The sequence below is a fragment of the Aspergillus foveolatus genome, assembly GCF_047715535.1.
Source record: "Aspergillus foveolatus strain CBS 279.81 unplaced genomic scaffold BDW70scaffold_57, whole genome shotgun sequence".
Lineage (NCBI taxonomy): Eukaryota > Fungi > Ascomycota > Eurotiomycetes > Eurotiales > Aspergillaceae > Aspergillus > Aspergillus foveolatus.
In genome coordinates, this window is record NW_027396121.1 from 1 (window position 1) to 22520 (window position 22520).

General features: G+C 48.3%; 5 protein-coding genes across 5 annotated transcripts; 3 read left to right on the plus strand and 2 right to left on the minus strand.

Annotated features, from left to right (window-relative positions):
- Positions 1-1464: 1464 nt before the first annotated feature.
- BDW70DRAFT_152698 (uncharacterized protein) lies at positions 1465-2826 on the plus strand (the record flags this gene model as incomplete). The annotated part of the gene is made up of 5 exons (XM_073739482.1): positions 1465-1584; positions 1714-1919; positions 1951-2182; positions 2218-2329; positions 2426-2826. 5 exons carry the CDS (start codon positions 1465-1467, stop codon positions 2824-2826), a joined length of 1071 nt encoding a protein of 356 aa, XP_073592952.1.
- Positions 2827-9314: 6488 nt separating this feature from the next.
- On the plus strand, positions 9315-10492 carry BDW70DRAFT_142212 (GPI anchored serine-threonine rich family protein). Its single transcript, XM_073737892.1, has one exon. The coding sequence runs from the start codon at positions 9404-9406 to the stop codon at positions 10166-10168; it is 765 nt and encodes a 254-aa protein (XP_073592953.1). The 5' UTR covers positions 9315-9403; the 3' UTR covers positions 10169-10492.
- A 3374-nt stretch (positions 10493-13866) lies between these two features.
- BDW70DRAFT_170533 (uncharacterized protein) lies at positions 13867-15309 on the plus strand (the record flags this gene model as incomplete). Its single annotated transcript, XM_073742953.1, has 1 exon — positions 13867-15309. The coding sequence occupies exon 1, from the start codon at positions 13879-13881 to the stop codon at positions 15307-15309; it is 1431 nt and encodes a 476-aa protein (XP_073592954.1). The 5' UTR covers positions 13867-13878.
- A 2202-nt stretch (positions 15310-17511) lies between these two features.
- On the minus strand, positions 17512-19966 carry BDW70DRAFT_142215 (uncharacterized protein). The gene is made up of 9 exons (XM_073737893.1): positions 19600-19966; positions 19475-19538; positions 19341-19417; positions 19265-19284; positions 18996-19206; positions 18849-18925; positions 18766-18792; positions 18269-18708; positions 17512-18183 (listed from the first exon to the last, which is right to left on the minus strand). The coding sequence occupies exons 1-9, from the start codon at positions 19848-19850 to the stop codon at positions 18145-18147; spliced, it is 1206 nt and encodes a 401-aa protein (XP_073592955.1). The 5' UTR covers positions 19851-19966; the 3' UTR covers positions 17512-18144.
- Positions 19967-20370: 404 nt separating this feature from the next.
- Positions 20371-22227, minus strand: BDW70DRAFT_99620 (uncharacterized protein). Its single transcript, XM_073745368.1, has 2 exons — positions 20496-22227; positions 20371-20424 (listed from the first exon to the last, which is right to left on the minus strand). The coding sequence occupies exon 1, from the start codon at positions 22144-22146 to the stop codon at positions 20629-20631; it is 1518 nt and encodes a 505-aa protein (XP_073592956.1). The 5' UTR covers positions 22147-22227; the 3' UTR covers positions 20371-20424; positions 20496-20628.
- Between the last annotated feature and the right edge of the window lie 293 nt (positions 22228-22520).

Sequence of the window (22520 nt, forward strand, 5' to 3'; positions counted from 1 at the left end):
ACTTAATCCTTAGAATCAGTGGTCTTGAATGTTAAAATATTTAGCTGTCGAGCAGGAAAAATTTTCAAGGGAAGCAGAATAACATCCCTAAGCTTATTAAGAATATAAGTCAGGATAACCCTGTAAAACTTCATATCTATCAGGCAAAGATTATCATAAGTAGGTAAAATCATGTGATATTTAACGATAATAGTATCGGCAATGATATTTAACGATATAGTATCGGCACCTGAGGATCTCGACGATATTATTTGACGATCAAGATAGTCAAGCTTTGAATTTGACGATACTATTGCCGATATTCGAAAACTATGACTATATAGTATCGTGAACAGCCCTGGCTATGCACTGTGTGATGGTATTGGATTCAGTCCTCCACACCAAGACACTGGCAGTGCCTATTATACTGCGGGTAGAGGCTTTCATTCTGCAGCATATGGACAGTTAATCATAAATGAAAGGATGGTTTATTACCCGAGTAGATGAGCAATTTCCTATCTAACAACGACCTAAACCTTGATACAACCCGCGATTGTCCGTCACGGTCGACCCCAAACCCGCCATGGGTTGGGTTTGGTTATGGGTCAAGACCCTCAACCTGTACGGTTTCGGCGTACCTAGAAACTGGCAAACAGTACAAACACGCTGTATGAATCTAATATTTAGATAATCAGCATTTCTATGCAAAGAATATAGCCTGATTAGGAGACTTTATGCAAGATTGGTCTTGGCGGTTAACATATGGGTTACACCCGCGCGAACCCTGACCCTGACTGATTCGCGTGTTCGGGTTCTGGCCTTGGACCCGTTATGGGTTTGCCATGGTCTACAGCTACCCAGCAACCCACCTGACTCCAAGCCTAACAAGGAAAGTTGCTGCAAAGCTCTCAAAAAGACAGAATGATAGCCACGGGAAATTTAGATTTAAACCTGAGCGAGAGTGAGAATGATCATTGGATGGGTTGGAAGCGACGCTCGAGCTTCGTTCGCACAGCTCTGATATAACGTAGACAGTACAGATGAAGCTGCTCGAAACATGATTTCCAGGTAGTAATTGAGAGGCTGAACCACACTGTCTATGCCGCAGTATTGAATACATATTTTGAGGTTCGCATATTGATACGGCATTTATGCTACTTTCCGGCCCGTCAGCCCCGCAGTTCTTGCATATACATAGATTCGTATTCTCATGGCGCTGCACGCGGCAATCCTGGGCCAGCATTCTGTTTTCCATTTGCCCATCTCCAACCTTGTCCAATGTAAAACTTGTCTGACCACATTGACCTTGCAGACCCTCAGGTGTCTGGACCTAAAATAGAACAGCTGGCCGAGTCTCACATCTGTCGTAGCGTATTTTTTGTTCCAATCCCTTTCATATTTGTTCTTCTTTCCCCTCTAGCTGACAGTTTCGCCCAAGCCAACAGCAGGCCTTGGTGGCTCGTTATTACTGCCGACGAGAACACGATGGAAGTCCCAGAAGTTCGCGCAGTTGTGGGCACCGCTCTAATAATGGTGTCTGCCATTTTTCCTATCCTGTCCCTCGCGGCGATTATGTTTCGGTATATGGCCCGCCGAACAGCCCTGGTGGATCCTGGCATCGTGGGCAAGTATTCCAAATCATACTCGAGCGTACTCGGCGTCGGGCTTAGCCCATAAGTCTAACTAACATGTGACGCGCAGGTCTCAGCGTTCGGTCTGAGCGTTACTGCCTAGGTCTTCGGTTCCATCACTGGGATAGACCATTACAAGATCGATCCCGCGAGGGGGGTATCTAGATCGCTTCAATGCCTCCTCGTATCAAGCCTAATTTTACAAGCCAGCCTCTCCGTGGTGAAGATTTCAATTTTGTTTCTATATATGAGAATCTTCGCAACGCGCAAGTTCCGAATCGCCGCCTGGATCGCGGATCTATGTAATGGGTGGATGGGGGATTCTGATTTTCTTTGTAAGATGTCGTCCGCCAAAGGCCTTGTTGCTTGAAATAACGCAAAAGTCGCAGCTGGTCCTCTTCGAAGGTGATCTTATCAGCGCATCCTGGACCTGTATTGGCAGATTCCGGTATGACACTGTCGCAATCAGAGAGTCCCAGGTGGACACTAGCATTACCTTAGATTTTGTTGTTCCCATTTTTTCCCCTCCTGTTATATGGAGGCTTCATATGCCTACGCGGAGAAAGATTGGCGTCGCTCTCATCTTCCGGCTTGGAGCATTGACAAGTCCATCTGTCCTGCTTTATGGCTCGTCAAGAGAAGCAAGACTGACTGTCTGGATCAGTTGCTGTGTCGCAGCCATTGTCAGACTGGTGCTTCTGAGATCGTCCTCTTCCCAGGTAGCCACTGATCGCTCCATGATCTGTGAGTGTCCCGATAGTGCACGATATCCGGACTGGCGGACTTCACTGACTTATTCTTTCTTCGGCTCTCAGCAACCCAGTCCCGGCAGTTCATTTTCATGATCCTCGAGCTGAACTGTTCAATTATCGCTGCATGCCTGCCCTGTTACGGACCATTGCTTGCACAGGGTCGAACCCCTGAGTCATTAATTCGCAGTGTTCGCTCGGTATTCGCGCTTCGCAGTCGTGGTAGCTCAAAATGGTCATCAATGGCATCTCGCACAAACAACAGCACCGGCCCAAACAAGTCGAGCACCCCTCGAGAGAGCGGATCTGCGGTTGATTTGGTTGACTACGCGGCCTTGTGGTCTAAAGGTCGTGATGAGAGTCACAAAACAGCTGACTGCGGCTCTAGTCCTCATATAGAGGAGGCAACAGAGCCTTTGTCACAGGGCATCCAAGTTACCACCAAGGTGGATGTCTCCAGCAAGTAAGCGGTCATAGCCACACAGTTCGGAATATGACCGTGATATCTTGCTGGTTCAATCTTGCTGTCCCATTTATTCTGAAATCAGCACTTCCTAGTCAAATCTGATGTTTGGATGTGATCCTGCTGGGGTGAATGTTAAGAAACAGTATTCTGCTTTATTCAGCGGCGCCGCTATATTGAGTCTGTTTAGGGAGACCACAAGAAATTTAGTTTGCAACACGACGACTAAGACTTTCCAATATTAGTTAGAAAGGTTTATCCAGAAGTTACAAAATACTGCCAGCAACCGTTAGCATTGCCAATGTTGCCACCTGTTCCTTTTGAGCGATATTCTCTGCCGGACAACAACAATTTTTAACAAGCTCTTTGAATAGCAGTCCTTTCCTCGCTTCTTGTTCATTTAGCATGGAATCATGGCCTCCGTGGCTCTCTCATTTGCGCATAGCGTGGCATTCTGAACATGCTATTCTCTGAGAGGAGGATCGGCTGGTGGTATATCTCTCACAACCGCTTTGAAGAATGACCGATAACTGCTAGACAGGTGGTCTGGAGCACGATGTGGACTGTATGTCTGCTCCTGACTTCTTGAACTAGTGGATAAAAGGGTAGAGCACTAACAACCTACAAGGCCTGCGCGTAAAAAGTCCCTAATTGCTCAGTTTTTGTTTTGAGCCTCTCCTTTGTACTTTCTGCAACTTTAATCCTTTTCATAACTCATCTAGAAGATAAATGGCACCCTTAGACAATTACGAAGTGTCTAATGGGGCCTCTATATGGAAATTTGAAGCAAGATAAAGTCAGCCAACGTAGTTCTTAAACTATATAAGAGGTTGTAAATATGAAGGAGGCACTAGTTCCTTTATTGGCTCCTGTTGGGGTGAACGCGTTGGTTAGGCTTGTTTCAATTGTGCATTGGGGCAGGTTTTGACCCTCACTAAACCGCCCGTGATTTACAATTTATAATGTTGGCCTGATCCAACTCACTAAAAATAACTTAAATAGGTTGACAGTGGCCTATCAAAGCAGTACCTACGCCTTTATATAAAAGATTGCATTAAATAATATGTATAGTATGTACACAGAATTACATTGCAGTAATTGATCTTTCATTTCTTGGTAACCCAATGGGCCAACGCATAGCCTATAATCCAGGAACAAGGCGAGGCAGAAAAGGCAGCGCCGAACTCTGAGACGCTGCGCCTCGCCCGGACTATGAGCTTGTGACGCGACATGTTCCTCTGAGGACGCACGATGCTACTGGCTGGCCGGTGATGATCCAGAATTGAAACCGGAAGCCGTCAGGCCTCGGGTGTTGGGATGGCAAAGTCATGCAGCAGTAAGAACTAAGCAGACACGACGGCCAAACATGTCACTCAGAGAGCCAGAATGGCCGTAAGCATAGTAGCCACATACTGCACGTTAGAACACACGAGCTGATGGCCGACCGGGAGCGACCAGGCCTGTGCGGCTTGGTCATCAACACCAAGCTATTCAATGAACCCGCAATTGGCATTATGGGAACAATCCGGCATAGGTTGTAGTCGATGAAAATCGGGTTTCGTGAGCAAGCGAGGGCTCTGAAAAGGTGTTGGAGTTGAGGATCAGTCTACATCATCGCGGAACTGGACGGTCTAGATCTATCTGGTCCTGCTCGCCTTGCTCGGCTTTCTTCACGTCATCCATTGCTGCTACTTTGCTAGTTACTCGAAGAGGGAATCTTTGAGGGTGAGGATACTTTGCAGCAGTAAGATTAGGTAGGGGGAAATGGGGCCGGCCGTATAAACTCTCCCGGGGCCAGCTTTGACCATGTGGGACAAGCATGATAACAGGGCCTAGATCAGGAGGTCCCTGGTGCCCGAGAATACACATTCGCAGCAGTAGGCCGGGGCTAATGATCATGTACCCTGTCTACCTAGCTGGGGTAGACTAGTAAGCGACGATCTTGGAACCTGGATATCGCCTTCGCCCGTGGGGAGAGTGACATGAGCAACAACACGATGGCAGTGGGACCCAGAGGCAAGACTGATACTAATTCTTACGCACTAACTAAAATTTAAACCTCTGATAAATGATGAGTCTTGATTAAACAGACCATTCAACCATGCATGTCTTTTTAATGCGCTTTGGCCGTCCTTCGATAATTCAGGATGATAAAACTGATCTGCATCAAGCGGCCTAGACCACCGCATACAAGTTACTTGCGTCCAATCTCATCTTAATTCATCCTAACAGGCTAGAACTATCTAATCCACATGTTTGTCTCGGGTGTTTTTACTGCAGGTGTTGGGTTTGCTGTGGTTGTCCGCAGCTGGACGTTAAACTCGGCGTTTGCGTCAACGACCTAACAATGTCTCCTCGTCCCAAGATATGATTCTGACACAGGAAAAGCCAAATTGCCCGTGAGATAAAGAATTCTACTGAAACTCTCGAATTTGCCCGAGCGATGCCGATGGACGCAGATAGTCGGGGCGAGCAGGACTGAGGCAGATTTAGGTTTGCACTGCTCTTCCTTTGCACCAGATACCACATAGTGCATAGACTGAAGACTTGCTCACCTCATCACCGAGTACCTGCGCACTCGTAGAAGAGATCCTCATTCCAGGTTGCTCCAAGACTTACGCCTGAAGGTGGAAAGCAGAGGGAACGTTCTCTCCAAAGCTGTCGCCACCGGCGCCTGACGGTCCATCAGAGACCTACCATGTTCAACTAGAACCATGCCGGACGTTCGGATATATCACTTCAACAGGCAATTCGAGACACCCGCAGGGGCGTGGGACGTCACGCTATCTTGCTCATGTCATTATTCTTTCATTAGTTATACGCTGAACGGCGGACCGGCGTTTTTTACAATTGCCTATTATGCTTTCTAAAGCGATCTGGGCACCGCTACTTGTTCTTCTCTTCTTGTTTTGTCATTGCTTATGTTTTGTATAAATTAAATAGATTATTCTAGTGTTGCTCTATTATTTCTCTCATAATGATATCAATCATTTTGTTGCTTAGGCGCCCATCCGTGGATATGGTTTACCCGTACGCGGAGGGAAGACAGCCGGAGTGTAAGGTTTGCAGATTTGCATTTGCCTACCTCAACCATTGCAACGGAAATTTCCAGTCATATAGGAAATCCATGCCTGTTCTCTATTGCCTTGCCGACCGTACTATGATACTCATGGCACTGGCCGGGTTTCCAAACAACATAGCGAAAGCCCAGGAAGACGATCCGGATCATGATGATAACGTGAACACCTTGGAGCAAGGTCCATGCTGTTCAAAAAAGGCTGATAGGCTAACCTGATGAATATCCGCTCTGTTGGCTGCAGATATTGACAATGGAAACTGCAAGCCTTTTTAACCTTCAATTAATACCCGTCCGCCCTGGTCCCCTCAATTTACCTAGGGTCATTCAGCCATAAATGGGCATACTTTCGCAGAGCACAGTAAGAAACTACGAATTAAACTCTGGCCTTCGTCTTTGTATCTATCTCTAGCAGCACGAAAATATATTCCGTGCTCATCCCACCATCCACCCTATGTCCGTTGTACTACGGAATGCCCGGCAAGTCCTCTCCGAAACAATCAAACTTACCTTGTTCTAGTAGAGTCTTTAAAATTGCTAGGACACTATGATATTTTATCAAATGCCTGAGTGTATGCAGAGCGAGGCTTGGAGCTGTCTCGCAAAAGAAAAAGCTAAGGAAAATATCTGAGGGTCTTCTATTCTATGGTTAGCTTCTGGCATGCCATTACCTGGTGGGAAGGATTGTTCTAAAATCAAGTGAAGTTAAAAACATAATATCACAAACTTAAATTCATGTTGACCAAGTTTCGTCATTCTTACATATAGTTGTGTTTCTTTTCCTGTGGGGTGATGATCATATGCAATGAAGCAAGTGAAGCAAGTGAAGCAAGTGAAGCGACAAAGCTAATAAGCTGCAGCCAAGAGAATCATCAGACGCTCGAATGATCTGTATCATAACTTTATTACTGACCGAGAACTCTAAGCCTCATACCCTGAACAGTTCATGCAAACTTGTGATTCCTAAATGTGTATGAAGATGTTCACTGCCGTTTAACTTCAAGAGGAAAGAGAGCTCTGTTTGTTGATTGATATTAGTACTACCTCATACCTAGTAAGTATAATGCAGAGGATGTGACTGATTGATAAAAGTAACAGGTTTTGTATTTTTCGATGCGGCAGGGGCTACATGTAGCTTCCGATGTAATCACCAAGTTTTGACGTTGTTTGATATAATGAATGTAGCAGTGCCATGGATATTCCTAGTCAGTCTACCCGTTCCTCGTGATTTCACTTACACATTTAGCCCATTGTTAGACCTGGACATGGGTGGCTAGCAGGTAGAGCTCTGCCCATTGCCTGCAACTGTTTCCTGCCCACGGATCTGCCAATGTCTACTCATCATCTATGAAATCAGCCGGTCTGGACATTCTCTAAACTTAACCAGGCCAAGATGATTGGCGAGTTGATGGAAGGTGTTTAGGACTCAATAATTATAAATAGGCCCTCCTCGCTCCCAATTCCTATCATTTGTTATATTCTCCACTTATAAATCCTCCACTTGTCCAGCACCCAAGGTAAGGTCATACTCAAGCCACTCAATATGAGATTCGCCACTATTATAGCAGCTTCTGCTTTGCTGCTCTCTGGAGCAAATGCACAGGGGAACTGGGAGTATTCTTGCTGGGGTCACTGGAACTGGGATCATAGACCTAATTGCGGTCGTTGGCAAAACCATGACTGGGTAAGTGACTTGCATATTATTGGAAAGCCTTTGAAATCACTAAAGCAGTCACAGTATCCATATTGGTTTAACCAATGGGTAGGCACTTGGGAATACCAGCTTATCATTCTGCTAACATGATGTAAAGGGATATTGGGCCTGCTGTAGAGATTTCTGAATCAGTGGGAATTGCTTGGTATCCTTTCTCTACCTTTGCTGCCTTCAGAACCTGAGAGGAGCCGATCGTGTTGCAGTTGTTGCATGAATTGAATCCCTTCCGGGTGTTGTGCTGTAGCTAAAGCTAATGACACATGTTACTATTCTACCCAACATGGTGGCCTCCCTATGAAGGAGTAGCTAAGACAGTGGACGGCCGCGACATAAGGATGACACGTGTAGGCTGCACAACGTACGTGCTATGTTCAAGTCCGCATTTCCACACACACATATCCGCGGATCTGGATGTAATCTGATAGGTATATATTCGTAGTAAGATAGTATGGTGAGTAGAAGGTATTTACAATACAGTTTGGGTTATTTTGTGAAGAATGAACTGGATAGACAATGATTATACATACAATAAATCATTACGCGAGCTATAAAGGCGGTTACTAGTGTCGATTTCGAACGAAACATATCAAAGGTTTCAATATTCTAGATTTAGTTTTGTAGTTTATAGCTTCAGAGGCTCTCTAAAAGGATCTCGATATGCCGAATATGACACCTTATATCATTCGATATAATCAAACGATATGACCCGTCAAACGAGGTGTTGGATGTTGACTAGTGAGGCGAGGTCTTTTCCGGGTTATCACAAAGCCAGCGCCAGGTAACATTATAGCGCTATGCTCATTGGCAAAACTCACCAATACGGCCAGGTATGTGATATGCCAGAAGAGAGCACCATCTTGCTGGCTCGTTCAATCTACCTTCAGAAAATGCAAAAGGGACTGATAGATCTCTTGCCTGTGAAGCCTGAGGCAAAAGCGAGCTCTGCATTATTCTACCATTAGCCATATTATGCACTGCATAATACAAAGGGAGTGTTCAGCTTCATGGGAAACACTTTATCTGCAAAATGTTCTATTTCTGTCACGAGCGAACTAGCTAAGCTACATAGGAGCAGTCCGGTCACGGTTTGATGATAGTCAGCATTCTGGCCCAGTTGGACTATGCTTGCCCGACACGGACTCTTACAATTTTATCCAAGAGTTCTGCGGTCAGATCAGGCACCAGAGACACTCACTCTGGGACCCCATAAGCTATGGATAGCGGTGACCACTACAGCGTCACCTGGACTGACCGATGTAGCCCTTGGAGCAGAATTAAAGGACGATATCTTATTCAATGCGTATGGAGGCTTATCGGAAGAGAAGTTATTCACTGTAAGAGGTAAGATTCCTCTGTAACCTCCTACCTAGACTATAGCGAACTCTATCAGCGGATTTATGAGTACCGGGCTCTTTCGAGTCATACATATTCATCGGCGTAGGCTGGCAGGATAGTACGCTTACGGCTACAACTGGTTCACTATCAATTTACTAGACCGCAGCCCATAGCCACTTGGCGTAAGGCACAGCCAATGAGTTTCACCCATTGGTTCCTCGCAAAGGCCCAAGTCACTAGCCCAATTGATATCTGGAACGCGACCAATTAGCTGGTTCTTGCGGAGCGATAATTTCCGGAGAAGGGAACGTCGGGTGAACCCTTTATAATGTTATAAATTTACCGCACATGGCACCTTGTGTGCTGATCTTGATCATCTCAACTTACCTCAGTCGCTCATTCACTGTCCTTCCACATCAACAATCGCCTAGTCATTCATTCGTGTCTTTGACCAAGATGCGTTCCTTCATCTGTTTTACGGTCTTTGCAATACTTTTTAATTCTTTGGTGGCCGCCATCAGCATCACCGAGCCGACCGCTAATTCAACTTTTGCTGCCGGGTCCACTATCACTGTTAAATGGACCACGGTCGACACGGACCCCTCATACTTCAGTCTCTATCTCTGGAACTTTGTCTCATGGCCTCCATCTTATGTTGCTCTGGCCCTCGATATACCTACGGCGGATGAATCCCACACCGTGCAGATCCCGTGTGATACCAACCCAGAATGGGGATACCAGCTCAGCGCGATCAACGGGACCAACGTCTACATTATCTATGCCCAGGGGGAACGCTTTACAGTCAGTAGTCCTCTGAACGGCAGTCACTGTGTCGACAGCGTCCCATCGGACACCACGTGCAGCGCCACGACCGCGGTCTCCACCGTCTATGTCACGGTAAGCCCTACCGCATCCAGCTCTCCATCCAGCCCGCATCACCATGGTCATTCCCGTCACGCCCCATCGTCTCCCAGTCTGTCACCCACCACTACTGCCACTTCTTCCGTGTACACGAAGCCTGGAATTGTCCCTAAAACGATTGGTTGGTGCTCAGACTACTCCCACCCTGTGACCTTGGACCATCCGCCTGTTCCGGCCGCCGCCATTACTACTGCTGCACCTGAACAGGTCAGCAGCGTCAAGCCAGTTTTTGTCACCACAATTACTACCACGATTGGTGTGCCTGCTCCGGAAGGGGATGCTAGATGTCGTGCTTTATAAACTACAGGTAGCGTCAAATGTGGTCTTTTCATGTCGTGATCCATACTCACCATCCACCGGCAAGGTAGAGTTGGAATCTGAATTTGACTTGTCACTGGGTAGATTTATCTACGTATCTTTGAAATTACAGCAGTATAAGTCCTGAATCCGACTGCGCGGCTAAATAAGAGCCGTGGCGATGCTCTTGTGTTGTCGCGTACTAGTCTATCTAGGAACCATATATTATCGCCCAGGCTTTCCGGCACCTCTTATCTCATTCTATTTTCCGCGGCCTATAGGACTTGAGAGTAATAAGTAACGCATGTTCATTGATACTGTTCTCCTTGCTTGACACCATGACACGTCTGTGATATGGTTCATCAGATTCTAATTACCCCAAATACACAGAGTAACTAAGATAAGTATGAATGCAAACAAACACGGTCTACTAGTGCACATCGTGTGGTACTCGCTACCTATGGATGTCGGGCCATAGCTAGCATAAAGAAAAGCAGCCTGGTATTCACAGCTTCGAGCCTGCATTATAGCTGTAAGCAGTCTGTGACCTGACCGCGAAGGTTGTTACCTAGTATTGATGGAGTTATGGCCATAATTCGCATTCATTCTATATTTTAAGTCATTGACAACAGCCCTAAGGAGGAAAGGACGGGTCACCAATATCGTGTGCTAAACTTAGCTGCGTGCTACGTCAGGTTGCTATATACCGGGTTGAGCTGTAGAATCAAAAGCCATCATAATCCGTCTACGGGAGGGATGAAGGATGCAACTTTAACCAAGATCCAATACAGCGACCCTACAGGGCTTTCCTCCAGCTTCAATAGAATCATGATTCTTCAACTAGCATTTAGGATGCATTAACGGGCGTGTTAAAGCGCCAAGCCAAATCGTCATCAGCGCCATAAAGACAATGTATTGACAGCATATATAAGCAAGAAACCCCAGGTAAACAAAAAGTATGGGTCCCTCTATCACTGCGCCGGCTATTCCAAGCCAAAGTCAAGTCGCGGCTTCATTCGTCTGCATGAGGGCAAGCCAAAACTGTTAACGTCGTTTGTGCCCTGCTCATCTCCTCCCGGCCGGCTCGATGGCACGGTGCTTTCGCCACTTAATACGGTAACCTAGCCGGATTCCCGTAGATACACCCCTACCTCACTGCCACTTAGACACAAACAGTGGAATAGATCGGATTCAATGAAGCATGCTTCGGTCAGAGCTAGTCTAGTAGCATGAGCGATCAGGAGCTGCCAGTAATGTGTGCATCCGGCGACCCATTATATTTTCGAAGCATATTCGGCTGCTGCCCGCTGGCAATGACTAGCTGCGTTGTTCCGCGGTTGAATTCATGGTAAGCTGCCGTTAGCTATCGCTCGCATATATTCCCCTTTCACCATTTGACGAAGGGTCCACGAAGTTAGCTTCGCCTTCCTCTGGAACAGCTGGGCAGGCTGTCTCGTCAAGGCATTGCCTCTTCTGCACACCCATCATTGAGACCATTATTGTTGGAGAAAGGATGTCGGGATTCGTTGGATGTTGAGAGCAAGGTTTAGGCGAAGCGGAGCATGAAGATGCGGTAGATGAGAGCCGGGTGCATACTGATTTTGATGCAGTGCCTGTGCTAAATCATGGAAAAAAATACCTTTGCAATAAAAAGTAACAAAGTGCAATTACTACCAGGGACATTTCTCCGAGGTGGGAGTCGGGTGGCTGTGAATCAGAAGTTTATGTTGAGCCCTTCATAGAGACAGTAAGAACAGGAATACTATCGAGGCGCATAAGAAGCTACTTATAGAGTTTCTTCACAAGCAAGTCTATTTTACTGGTTTCACTCATTCTTTGAGGATTTGCCTTGCCCTGGGGCCTGCGCTGTAACACGTAATGCAGAGTCAGCATTCCTACAGTATTCTCCTCTAAATCCACGTGGCTCTTAGAGGAGTTGCGAAGCCATATTTTGGATTATAGGAGAGCATTAATAGTGGGTAAGTCGCACGAATGCATCAGTCACATGTGTTAAGCCCCTTCGGAAATAGATTTAACGCAAACCAGTCTAGCCATGACCGGCCGCCAGGTATTTGGCGGACTGGCTTCACTATCGCCCCTGCCGGGTTGCTGTCGCGTCGGGTTCCCGTAAGGCCAGGTCAAACCTCGTTTGGATTCTGAATTTCTGGTCTGGAATAGACATTTTACGCGCTTTGAATTGAGAGAACCATATTAACTACTAACCACCCTCTGCGACTCCCTAGGCCTGCTGCTAGATATTAGTTTCGCCCTCTGGCCGGTGCCACGAGGCGGAGCTCAACGGGTGGAAATCATTTGCATTAATGGAAGTATTGGCTTGATGTATAGGTTTGGCATGGAACTGTACGAGACTTGACAGCTTCATACTTCCACCCTGTGGTGGCACATAGCGGTAACAAATCTTGATACTGTATCATATTTGTTTCTCGTGTCCGATACAAGTTTCAGGGGTTGCATGATATTTACCGGACTGGGCTAGTAACCTGATACTTTATTGTGCTCTATCCATGAGAGCTGCCTCTCTATGACCCTGCTTATTCCAGGCCTAATGTATTCGCTTGAGCTGAACTCTGGTGTAAGACCGCTGCAGGTGCGCTCAAAAATTACCCTACATTGGAAGACAATCCTAGAGCGCAGCAGATGGACTTGCTATCCGGGCAGACAGAGTGATCCTCAGACAAAGGTATAGCACAGCTACTCATTAAAACTATGCTTTACGGTAGCTTAGCGGCACTTTTGGGGTGCTCCAGGCGGCCCAAGAATTGGCATGGCATGGCGCCTCTGGAGATAGTTTTCACCATCCATATAGCCAAGATAGACACGACCGATCGTAAGTACTAGAGGTAGACGCTAGAGCATTATCTAACCGAGTAGCAGATTATCCGTCCCCAAAATGATTGATGATTCCCAACGAAACCGCGCCCCGTAAACATTACCATGTCTTTTCTTCTACTGCAAGCGCGGACGAACGAGCCTCTGTCTGACGCAATCGTCAGCCCAAGTGCAGACTAGGGCACACTTTTTTGCGATTGCCGGCCAGTAATGGGGGCGGAATGTCCGGTTTGGGGGTTGCCCCTGGTTTGTTTATTACGCAGTTAGCCAGCCTTGTCATGCTAGGAGCACTTATCAGAAGGCGCGCGTAAACCGTTCCTCAGGTTTTGTTTCGCAATAAGATCACATGGAGTTTGTTCAGAGGGTTTAGTCATGAGTTCCTTAATACGGATCCACTGCGTGTGCTTTAGTTTGCTACAAGGAACACCTGTCCATGCTCGAATCCCACTATAGGGGCCTAAGTGGAAGACCGTGATCCATATGCATGGACGCATTCGTATCCTGATGATGCTTCCATCTACACAGCCCGATCCAGATCAAGATCCTATCTTGATACTATCAAGTAGTCTACAATGCACAGAATAGATTATGGCCTATATACATCTTTCACTGCCCCCGTATCAGGCCAGAGACTGTACGAAGCCGTTACGATAAGAGTGCCCCGCAATGACGGATTGTTTCAGGGTGCATCAAGCCCCTGTTTCATGATCTACTTCGCACAGCTTGGCAGGGCTAGCTGGATCCGACTATGAAACAGCCCTAAATGGGCAAAGGAATTTGTCCGTCTTGGCTCTTCCTCCAACCCTATATATGAGGAGCATGGGCACGAATCCTGTTTCACTGCACGTCGACCCCGATCTACCATGGCTTCGTCAACAAGATACCGCTACGCCATTGCGGCCGTCTTCGCCGCCGGGGCTCTGGCAGCTCCGGCCCCCCCGTTCCCACCTCAGTTCTTCCCATCCAATCCGCAGAGCCAGGGCCAGGGCCAATTGACCAGCACGATCTCTACGGGTTCCGTATCAACTCCCGCTTCGATTTCCACCTCCAGCGCCTCCCCGAGTTCCACTGCAAGCTCCAACTCCAGCTCTGAACCGTCTGAATTCACAGCCAACCCCTCCGTTGGCGGCGGCGGCGACACCTATACCGACTCCGCGCGCTTCCGCATCTACGGCGCAACGGGCACTGACGCGGAGAACGCACTACAAATGCTCGAGTCCGCATACACCTGCTTTGTGACTGATCTCGGCTGGCGCTCTTCAGGCCTCTCCTACAACTCCGACTCTGATACAGCGGAGACATGGTACAAGGAAAACGTATACTCGGTAGCCTCACTCGACGGCAACGCCGCCGGCGTCATGGGCTCTGATTATACAACAGGCTACAGCTACATCCAGGTCGTGAACACGTTCCTGACCGATCCCTCCGTGACGGTGCACGAGTACGGCCACGCACTCACCTACCACGTTCGCAACTGGGTAGACCAGACTATGACTGGCGCATGGTGGGAGCCACTGGCGAACTGGTTCGCTGATACCTGGATGACGTCTGACCTGTGCGCGAGTGCCAGAGAGCAATATAACCAGCAGGCTGGGAGCTCGGTCATCGAGTTGCAAAAGGTCATCGGCGACAGCTACCAGGTCATCGTTGATGGCTCGACAGGTACGGGCAACTACTACCAGTCCTGGCCGCTGTTCACATACATGACCAACAATCCCGATAATTTTACGGGCCTTGGTACGGACTCTGTTCTCCAGCTGAACAAGCAATACGATGTCGGTAGCAATGAAACGCCGCTGCACACCTTGCAGCGCCTGGTTGGTGACACGCCCATCGCGAAGGTTATTGGGCGGTATTGGGCGCATATGGCGTACGTCGATATCAGTGAGGCTGCCAACGAGGTCTTCCTGCAGCAGCGGGAGAGCTTGACATACGGCAACCTTGACTCTTCTGGCGATGGGACCTACACCGTCAAATCGGACCGCCAGCCACAGTATTTTGGAGCCAACATCAACCCGGTCACACTCTCTGGCTCGGGGAGTGTGAGTGTGATTGTTTCCTCGGAGGCAGCATTCACTGCGACCCTTGCTATCCGTAGCACGAACAGCGGGTCGGTTCGGTACGTTGATCTGGAGAATGGAAAGGGTGAGGTCACTGTTGGTGAGAGCGAGGAGGCGAGCCTGGTGGTGGTGAATACTCCTGAGGAACTCATCCAGTATAACCCCTTTGAGTTGCCTAGTGAGGTGCAGGCTGGTTTGGACTATACAGTTCAGGTTACCGGCGCGAGCTTTTGAGGAAACACATAGATGGTGATGAAGGGTGCGCGGGGGCATGTACATTGCAGGCGATCTACAGCCCATTGCGCGCCTGGCCCCATAGGGATTTGCAGCAACAGAATAAGGATAAAGACCTTGTTTCTCTTTCGAATTGATGTATTAATTCACCTTGCTGGATTTCTGTGCAAAAATTTTCCAGAAATCTTCGAGACGTCCACATACCTCTTTCGCCAATGACGTAGATATATGTATCCGTGCTATACTATGTGCTAGCGGATAGAATACAGCTCAACCAGATGACTACGAGGACCACCCAGTTCACGACAAACAACATGATCGATTACTGGCAGAACTGATATTACTACCGCCAGTACTAGAAGACCCAGGGAATAAGCCTCGCCGTCGACCGATGGTACTCTACCCACTCCTCGCCAAACGACTTCCTGAGTAGTTCCTCTCCTTGTTGAATCCTCTTTGGAATAACCAAGATAAGCAGCAGCGCGTAATAGACGATGCTCACATACCCCAGAGACTTCCCCAATAGGTCCAACTCCGGATTCGTACTCCACGCCGCTCATAGAACTGCACTTAGGGCTTGCTCTCCGCCAGCCGAGTGGACCGGCCGCTGCCACTCGCCAGATGACAAGCCGGACCCGGCCCGCGCCGCTGATCGCACTCTCAAGGCTTGTCTAGGCTCGTCTAGCGACGATGAACAGGCACAAGGCATTTCTATGGTTTTGGAACATCACGATCATGGCACTGAGTGTGTTGTGGGTGATCAGTGTCTTTGCGCAGTGCATGCCTGTACAGTAAATATTGGACTCAAGGGTCCCGAAAGAGAGCTGCCCGCTGGGTCTTACAACGATTGCAACTGTCATGTGTGGTGAGTATACCTCAACCGATTATCATGAAAAGGCAAAGACAGAACCCTGGCATAGGAGAACCAACTGTTCTAAGCGTGGTCCGCGGTCCGGGATTTCGTTCTTGCCCTGTTCCCATGGTACGCACTTTGGAAGTTGAACATCAAGCAGAAGGAGAAGATCACGATTTGCATGTCTCTTAGTTTAGGTATCTTGTAGGTTTTCACCGGTCATCCCATTCTTGCAGGGTATGCTGCTAAATATGCCATGCACGAAGTGCCGGGATCCGCGGTGTCATCCGAACGACAAGTCTTGGTGCACTAAAAGTCTCAACAGACTACCTATGTAGGCCCCATCCTCGCCCCAACCATTTACCACAGCGCGGCTAATGCATGCTTACGACGGCAGACGCAACGACTGACTCCGTCATCTGGACAAATTCCGAGCTGACAACCACAATACTTTGCGTTTCTGCACCAGCCCTGCGCCCCCTCTACCGCTCCCTCCGCGGCCAGGTTTCCTTGAAAGACGCATCCAACTACAATAACCTTAGCGGAGCCTCCTACGGAAAGACTACGGCGAACCGGACAGGGAAAGAAAGCTATGGAATGGATACGCTGGTTACCTCCATTGTTCGGAAAGGCCATGATCGGCATGATAGCGGAAGCGATGGGTTGAAAGGGGATGAGGAAGACGTTGACACGAGACGGATCCTACCAGGTCGTTCGCCTAATGCTACCGGAAATAGCTGGCATGGCCATAATACCAATATCTATCAAACGAGAGAGGTCATCGTGGAGTATGAGGATAGGAGGCCTGACGAGGGGAACGGGAGGGAGGGTCTATCGGCTCACTTGGGAATGAGGGACTGGCGAGTCCCGTTATGCCCGTTAGGGCCAGGCATATCTGAGTCCGATTGTGCTGTTATTCCACACCATATGCCTGCTGTGGTAATCTTACTGGTTTGTTTAAAAAGCGTTGGGCCTTTTGCTAAAGCTGTATTACTGCTATATGTGAATAATCTTATTATATACAGCACTTTCATATCCCATTGCCACCAATCATTTCTTACAAGCGTGCATCCTTTGATGCTCCACTGAAGCCTCTTTAAAGCAAAGAATAGCTATCTCCACTGGCTTAATGGGGTAGCAGCATGCATTTGCCTACCGCATCGCATACATGGCAATCAATATGTCTTCTCTAGTGACTAGGCTCTCGGTGAGGTCAGTCCATCAGAAATCAAGCGGAATGCTGTTGGATGTGCTGCACTTGTACGTGGTGGAATACTAAATACGCGGTTCTGGCTCTGCTTCAGCTATATAGTCTTCAGCTGGTTTAGTACCTTGAAGAACCGGCTTCTCCTGCTCTAAGGCTATGGCATTTCCAGAGCTAGCTCGGAATATATATAAATACCATGGAGCGACTGCATTGAGATAATATAGAGCGCCTTGTGAAAGTACCAGGGACTGGCGAATATAGCACAACTGGTCGTCCCCCTTGTAAAGAGGGAAAACTCCCCTTTGGCTTGAACCGCTTGCTCGCTGATAATAAACATGTAGTAGCATTGAGCAGTCCACAGCATGTAGACGTATGCACTGGCCAGTGGTGAATGGTCCTAAAACCCGGATATCCGTTTTACTTCAGTACAGATACTAGTTGACGTAGATGGTACGTATGCAAATAACGACGCCTTGACCACGGTTAGAGTGATCAACGAATACACCCAGTAATGATAGGCATGGATAAGATATGTATACGATGCACGGGATATGCCCTACTGATTTGGTGCAACGTTTCACCCCCTGCATATCATGGCGCTTTCGTTGCAGAACCCGGGTGGTATGTGCGACCGGAGGGTGAGCGAGTGTCGATATACATCTCGTCAGCGGTCTTACGATGATGACCTCGAGTAAGAATGCATCTTTGTCAGAGGGTAATATTATCAGACAAGCGGCGCTTATCAAGATCGTTTGTTGTCCTCCTATCTTCTAAATCAGAGGAACATTTTCCGCTGCATTGGCTCAGAGACCATCTACACAGCAAGCATTAGCCGGACCCTTCTGCAGAGTCTTCTGTTCTAATCAAAGACCAGGGAAAACTAACAGAGGGAAACATACCATATGATAATCCAGATGACTTATCCCCTCCATATAATCCACACTATGATTGACCGGAAAGCCGCCAGGCAGACTCTCCAACATCTTCATGAAATTTTGCCCACGCTCCAAATGCGAAGCTCCCTGCAACTGCGCCTCGCAATGCGTATCGCCCTTCCCATGATCCTCAAGTCCGAAGCCATAAAAGACATTCCGCGAGGTATACCGCTCCTGCACGAGGGTGCGGTTATTGAGGACCTCATCTCGAACATACTTTGGGATCCGCTTGGGCTTACCGGGGCCGATACCAAAGTACCAGGCGTCGTAGACCGAGGGGTCGGCGCAGGTTATATCTGTGGGAAGTACCGGGCGGTCGCTCACGAGCCAGGCGAAGGAGCCGGGGTTCATGACGCCGTAAGTTATCTGGCCGTCTTCGGGCTGCGAGGGACGGAGCATTGCATCTGGATTAGGCTGTTAATTTTGCTTCGTGGGAGCAGGTAGAATCCGGGTGGTCTAACAACGTTGGACAGTTTGAGCGCCAAGTGCTGGTACGAGGATCAGTTTGTGGTGTCCAGTGGGAAGAGTGGCCGAGTGAGCATACAATGACTCGCGATAACAATCGTCTCCAATGCCGGGTAGACATCTTTATTCCAGAAGATCGCTATGAATTTGTCCAGACTGGGGATCTGTGTAATGAGCATGGTACTTTCGCTGTCGTGGTCACGTTGATGGAGGACAAGACACTCACGCTTCGAAAGACGATATTTTCACCTGCCCAGGACCGACAGCGGGTCCCCCGCGCTGGTAGGTGTTCTTGTGATAGTATATATCGTTCGGCTCCGCTGCGCCAGCAGCAACATCTTCCTTGTTCAGCCACTGAGGGGCAGCGACGAGGATCTTGCTCATGTCCGCGTTGATGCTTTCCCGGCCAGTGGCGCAGATAAGGGAGTTGCGTATGTCTGTACTAGGTCAGTATTGTCTGCATTCCGGCCAAAGCTTTTAGCAACAAGGCATTACTGTTGGCATATTTCCATCCGCTAAGTGTAATCGTTAGCCGGAATATTAGATAAACTAAGTAGGGAACAGGACATACTTCCTCCATATTCCAGCCGTGGTAATGACAACGCGCGTGATATGTGTAAGGTCTTTGGTGTTTTCAACGTAGTAGGGCTTCAGCCAAACATCAGTCTAGGTTGCAGTTTCAGGGGATAAATGTTGCTCACGTACCAACGTAGCATTCGTATCCTCATTAACGACAAGCCTCTTTAAGTCAAAGCCCGCTACTACCGGACTAGACTTTACTATTAATGACGACTTCGCCGAGTGAGGAAGAGTCTCGGTCGAAGACGTACATTTCCTTCCATCCATTGATATGATCCCCCCCAGGCGTGGCAGTGCTGATCATTATCGTAGGGCAGCCGGCCGGTTGCGTCTCGCCGACTGCGTCAGGTTGTCCACTCAGGCGTATTGTCTGTACATCATCGACAGCGCCGAATGGAGGAGGGTCCCCATTCTTGTGGTTCGCCTGCAGATATTCCGGGGGAACGGATGCTCTAGACATGGCGGCTGTAGAAAGGGCTAGAACGAGATATACGAGACGCATTCTTCTGTATCGAAGCAGGTGTGTGTTGGTGACAGAGAAAGAAAAAAAGTCGTTGATGCAGTGTGAGTGAAGAGTGAGGTTGGCCAAACAAATGTAACGCCGTTGGCACGCCTGGGAGTACAAATAGTGATATGAATATATCATGTGACCTTCATCATGTACACCAGGTGTACACGATGAGGCCTGACTTACGCCACGTGATATAAGCGGCCTAATATCTGACCCCTCTTCATATCGTAGTAAACACAAGATTGAAGAGATCTATCGTCAACAAGATAGAGAATCAATCGTCATATGGCATCCGATCCTTAGTAGGCTACGTCCGTGTAGTTGATACAGCTTCCTTCTGCCCTTTCCCCTCTGAGCATTCACAACAAATAGCAATGCAAGGGCCCACCTGTGTGCGGCTGAGGTTACGGTTTTTTCAGCGAGACCAGCACGGCCTCAGCCTCTCGAGGAGAGACCCTGCTGACAACAAAAGAGAGGGCGTTTAAAGGACTTCTGTCGGATTTTCAGCTGTCGGTGCGCTTTTCATCGGGTGTCAATCTTTCCTAATGCGATAAGGCAAATGGGTCTGGAAGTTGTTAGTATCAATGGCGGACATCCCCTAAGTGAGCACCAATCATTCTTATATATTAAACGTACTACTAGCTTAGACCGGGCTAAAACCGTCGTATCCGCAAATAGAAGCGACGTTAAGAGTGGGAAGAGCCGAGTATCTATCATTTTATACCCCCAACGGTTCATGCAAGGCCAACGCTACTCTATATGGACCGGGTCATCTATCGAAGCTCAATGTATGGCAGACTTTACCCCGCGCGTCAAGAAACTGATAGATAATTCTGTCCCGCCTGTCCGGTTCGTATTTGTGGACGTATTTGAAAAGCTGCTTGCGACCGCGCAGTCCAACAAAGCGGAGTAGGGAGTCGAGGACCTCGCGTTTCCAGTCAATTTTGACCTTCAGCTCTTGTGCGAACATATTGCACCGGACCAGCGTAAGCCAGCAGAAGGTCAGGTATTTCTTCAGCTCCTCCCGATTGTCTGGATGAAACGGATCGTGGGCAATGGGTAGTCGGCGCTGTGTATGGTCATACCCGGCCATCTCCAGGATCGACAGCACTAGCTCTGGAGGTAGACCCTTGCTGCGCAGAATGTTGAATGCTCGAGGTATATCCGCTGCCGATGGAAGATGTGGTATAGTCTTAGCGCAGTTAAGGAAGACCTCGAATGGCACTTGTCCGTAAGGGAACTCAGGCTCTTCCAAAGACCAGTTTTCCTCGCATATCTTGAGTTGGTCGAGGAAGTCCCTCAATCCAGGCCAGTCGCGCGCAAGAGCCTTGTCAATGGAGTATTCATCGTGGTATTCGAAATGTCCGTTTGGGATCCCAAAAAACTCTTGATGTGGATATGTTGTGATCGGTGATGGGTCAGTGTATGTACAGCTTCTGACCATTTTCTGGTACAAGGCGGTGTTCTTATAATCATTTTCTGTTAGAGACGCAGGATTATGAGTCTGATTTCGTCGTCGAGTCTCAGCATCCCACGATTCGGGCAAGCAGTAGATGACATTAAGGGCCAGGTAGGCATCCAACGTGTGCTGGTACAATACTTTCCAGCCGAGCTGGATAGGGACGTCGGAGCACTCTGTCACGTTCTTCCATTGTGCATAGTCGACCTCCGGATGGGAGCAGGCGCGCAAGATAGGGTCCATCTCTCCATACAGAAGGAGCGTTTTGACAAGCTCCAGGTTCAAAAAGGCGCCCCGATTTGCGCGGTAGAAATTGTAGCAGTTGTTAAACATATACTGGCGCAGGAACGCGGATGCTTTCCTCTCCTTCCATGGCAGTGGGCAAGAACAGCCGACTGTGAACCCATCATCCTCCTCTTTCTGCCGTATCGGGTCGTCTTCCTTGCGCGCTTCACTGACGTCGGATCTATGCGCGCATAGTGCTTTGCTACCAGTCCAGCGCACGTCTAGCCACGGTGTGAATCCGCTATTGAGGTTTGTGCGCCATTTGTACACAACGCGGTTAAGTCGCTGAGCCGTGGCGTCATCTATAAGAATGTCGTCCGGGCGGGGCGGGTCGTACTTTGCGGGATATTTTGCCCGCTCAGTTACTGTGTGTTCATTCACTTCGCGAGCAAAGGACTCGGCGAAGTAGTCAATCTCCTTCGCTTGTGTTGACTTGAAGCCAAGCACGATATCCGACCGGGTTCGTCTGTGAGGATCGCCGGGCTGATATATCAGATTTCCGACTAGGGAGACCCAGTGTATCCCATGGGCTTGATGTGGCATATTCAATCTCAAAACGATGTGCTTTGACTGATAGGAAGAAAAGGAAGACGTGGCCAGATGCTTTTAGTGCTTATACTCTAGATTCTGTCGTGGCGCTAGGTTGAATCGGGCACGTGGCGTAGAGTCATTCCTGCCTGTGACTCAATCTTCTTTATTGTTGCAGCCGTCTATATCGGTCTAATCATCATGGCAAGTATGACATTACTGAGATTATTTTTTTTCTTATGCTGAACGTCTGAGTGTTCGCATAAGTTTGCAACAATACCTGCTTGTTTGTATCCAGCGGTATAAATATATGATATGAACCTTCACTGGCTATTAAGCTCCACAAATCCAGCCGGTTATTTGATGATATTATCAAGGGTTGAAGTGGC

Bases quoted from the DNA above. Each gene is read 5' to 3' on its own strand.
- BDW70DRAFT_142212 (XM_073737892.1), top strand. From the start codon at position 9,404: ATGCGTTCCTTCATCTGTTTTACGGTCTTTGCAATACTTTTTAATTCT.
- BDW70DRAFT_142215 (XM_073737893.1), bottom strand. From the start codon at position 19,850: ATGCGTCTCGTATATCTCGTTCTAGCCCTTTCTACAGCCGCCATGTCT. The intron at 19,539-19,599 runs GTACGTCTTCGA...AGTAAAGTCTAG, and splicing joins ATCAATGGATGGAAGGAAAT to TCCGGTAGTAGCGGGCTTTG. The intron at 18,709-18,765 runs GTTAGACCACCC...AGCCTAATCCAG, and splicing joins CGCTCAAACTGTCCAACGTT to ATGCAATGCTCCGTCCCTCG.
- BDW70DRAFT_99620 (XM_073745368.1), bottom strand. From the start codon at position 22,146: ATGCCACATCAAGCCCATGGGATACACTGGGTCTCCCTAGTCGGAAAT.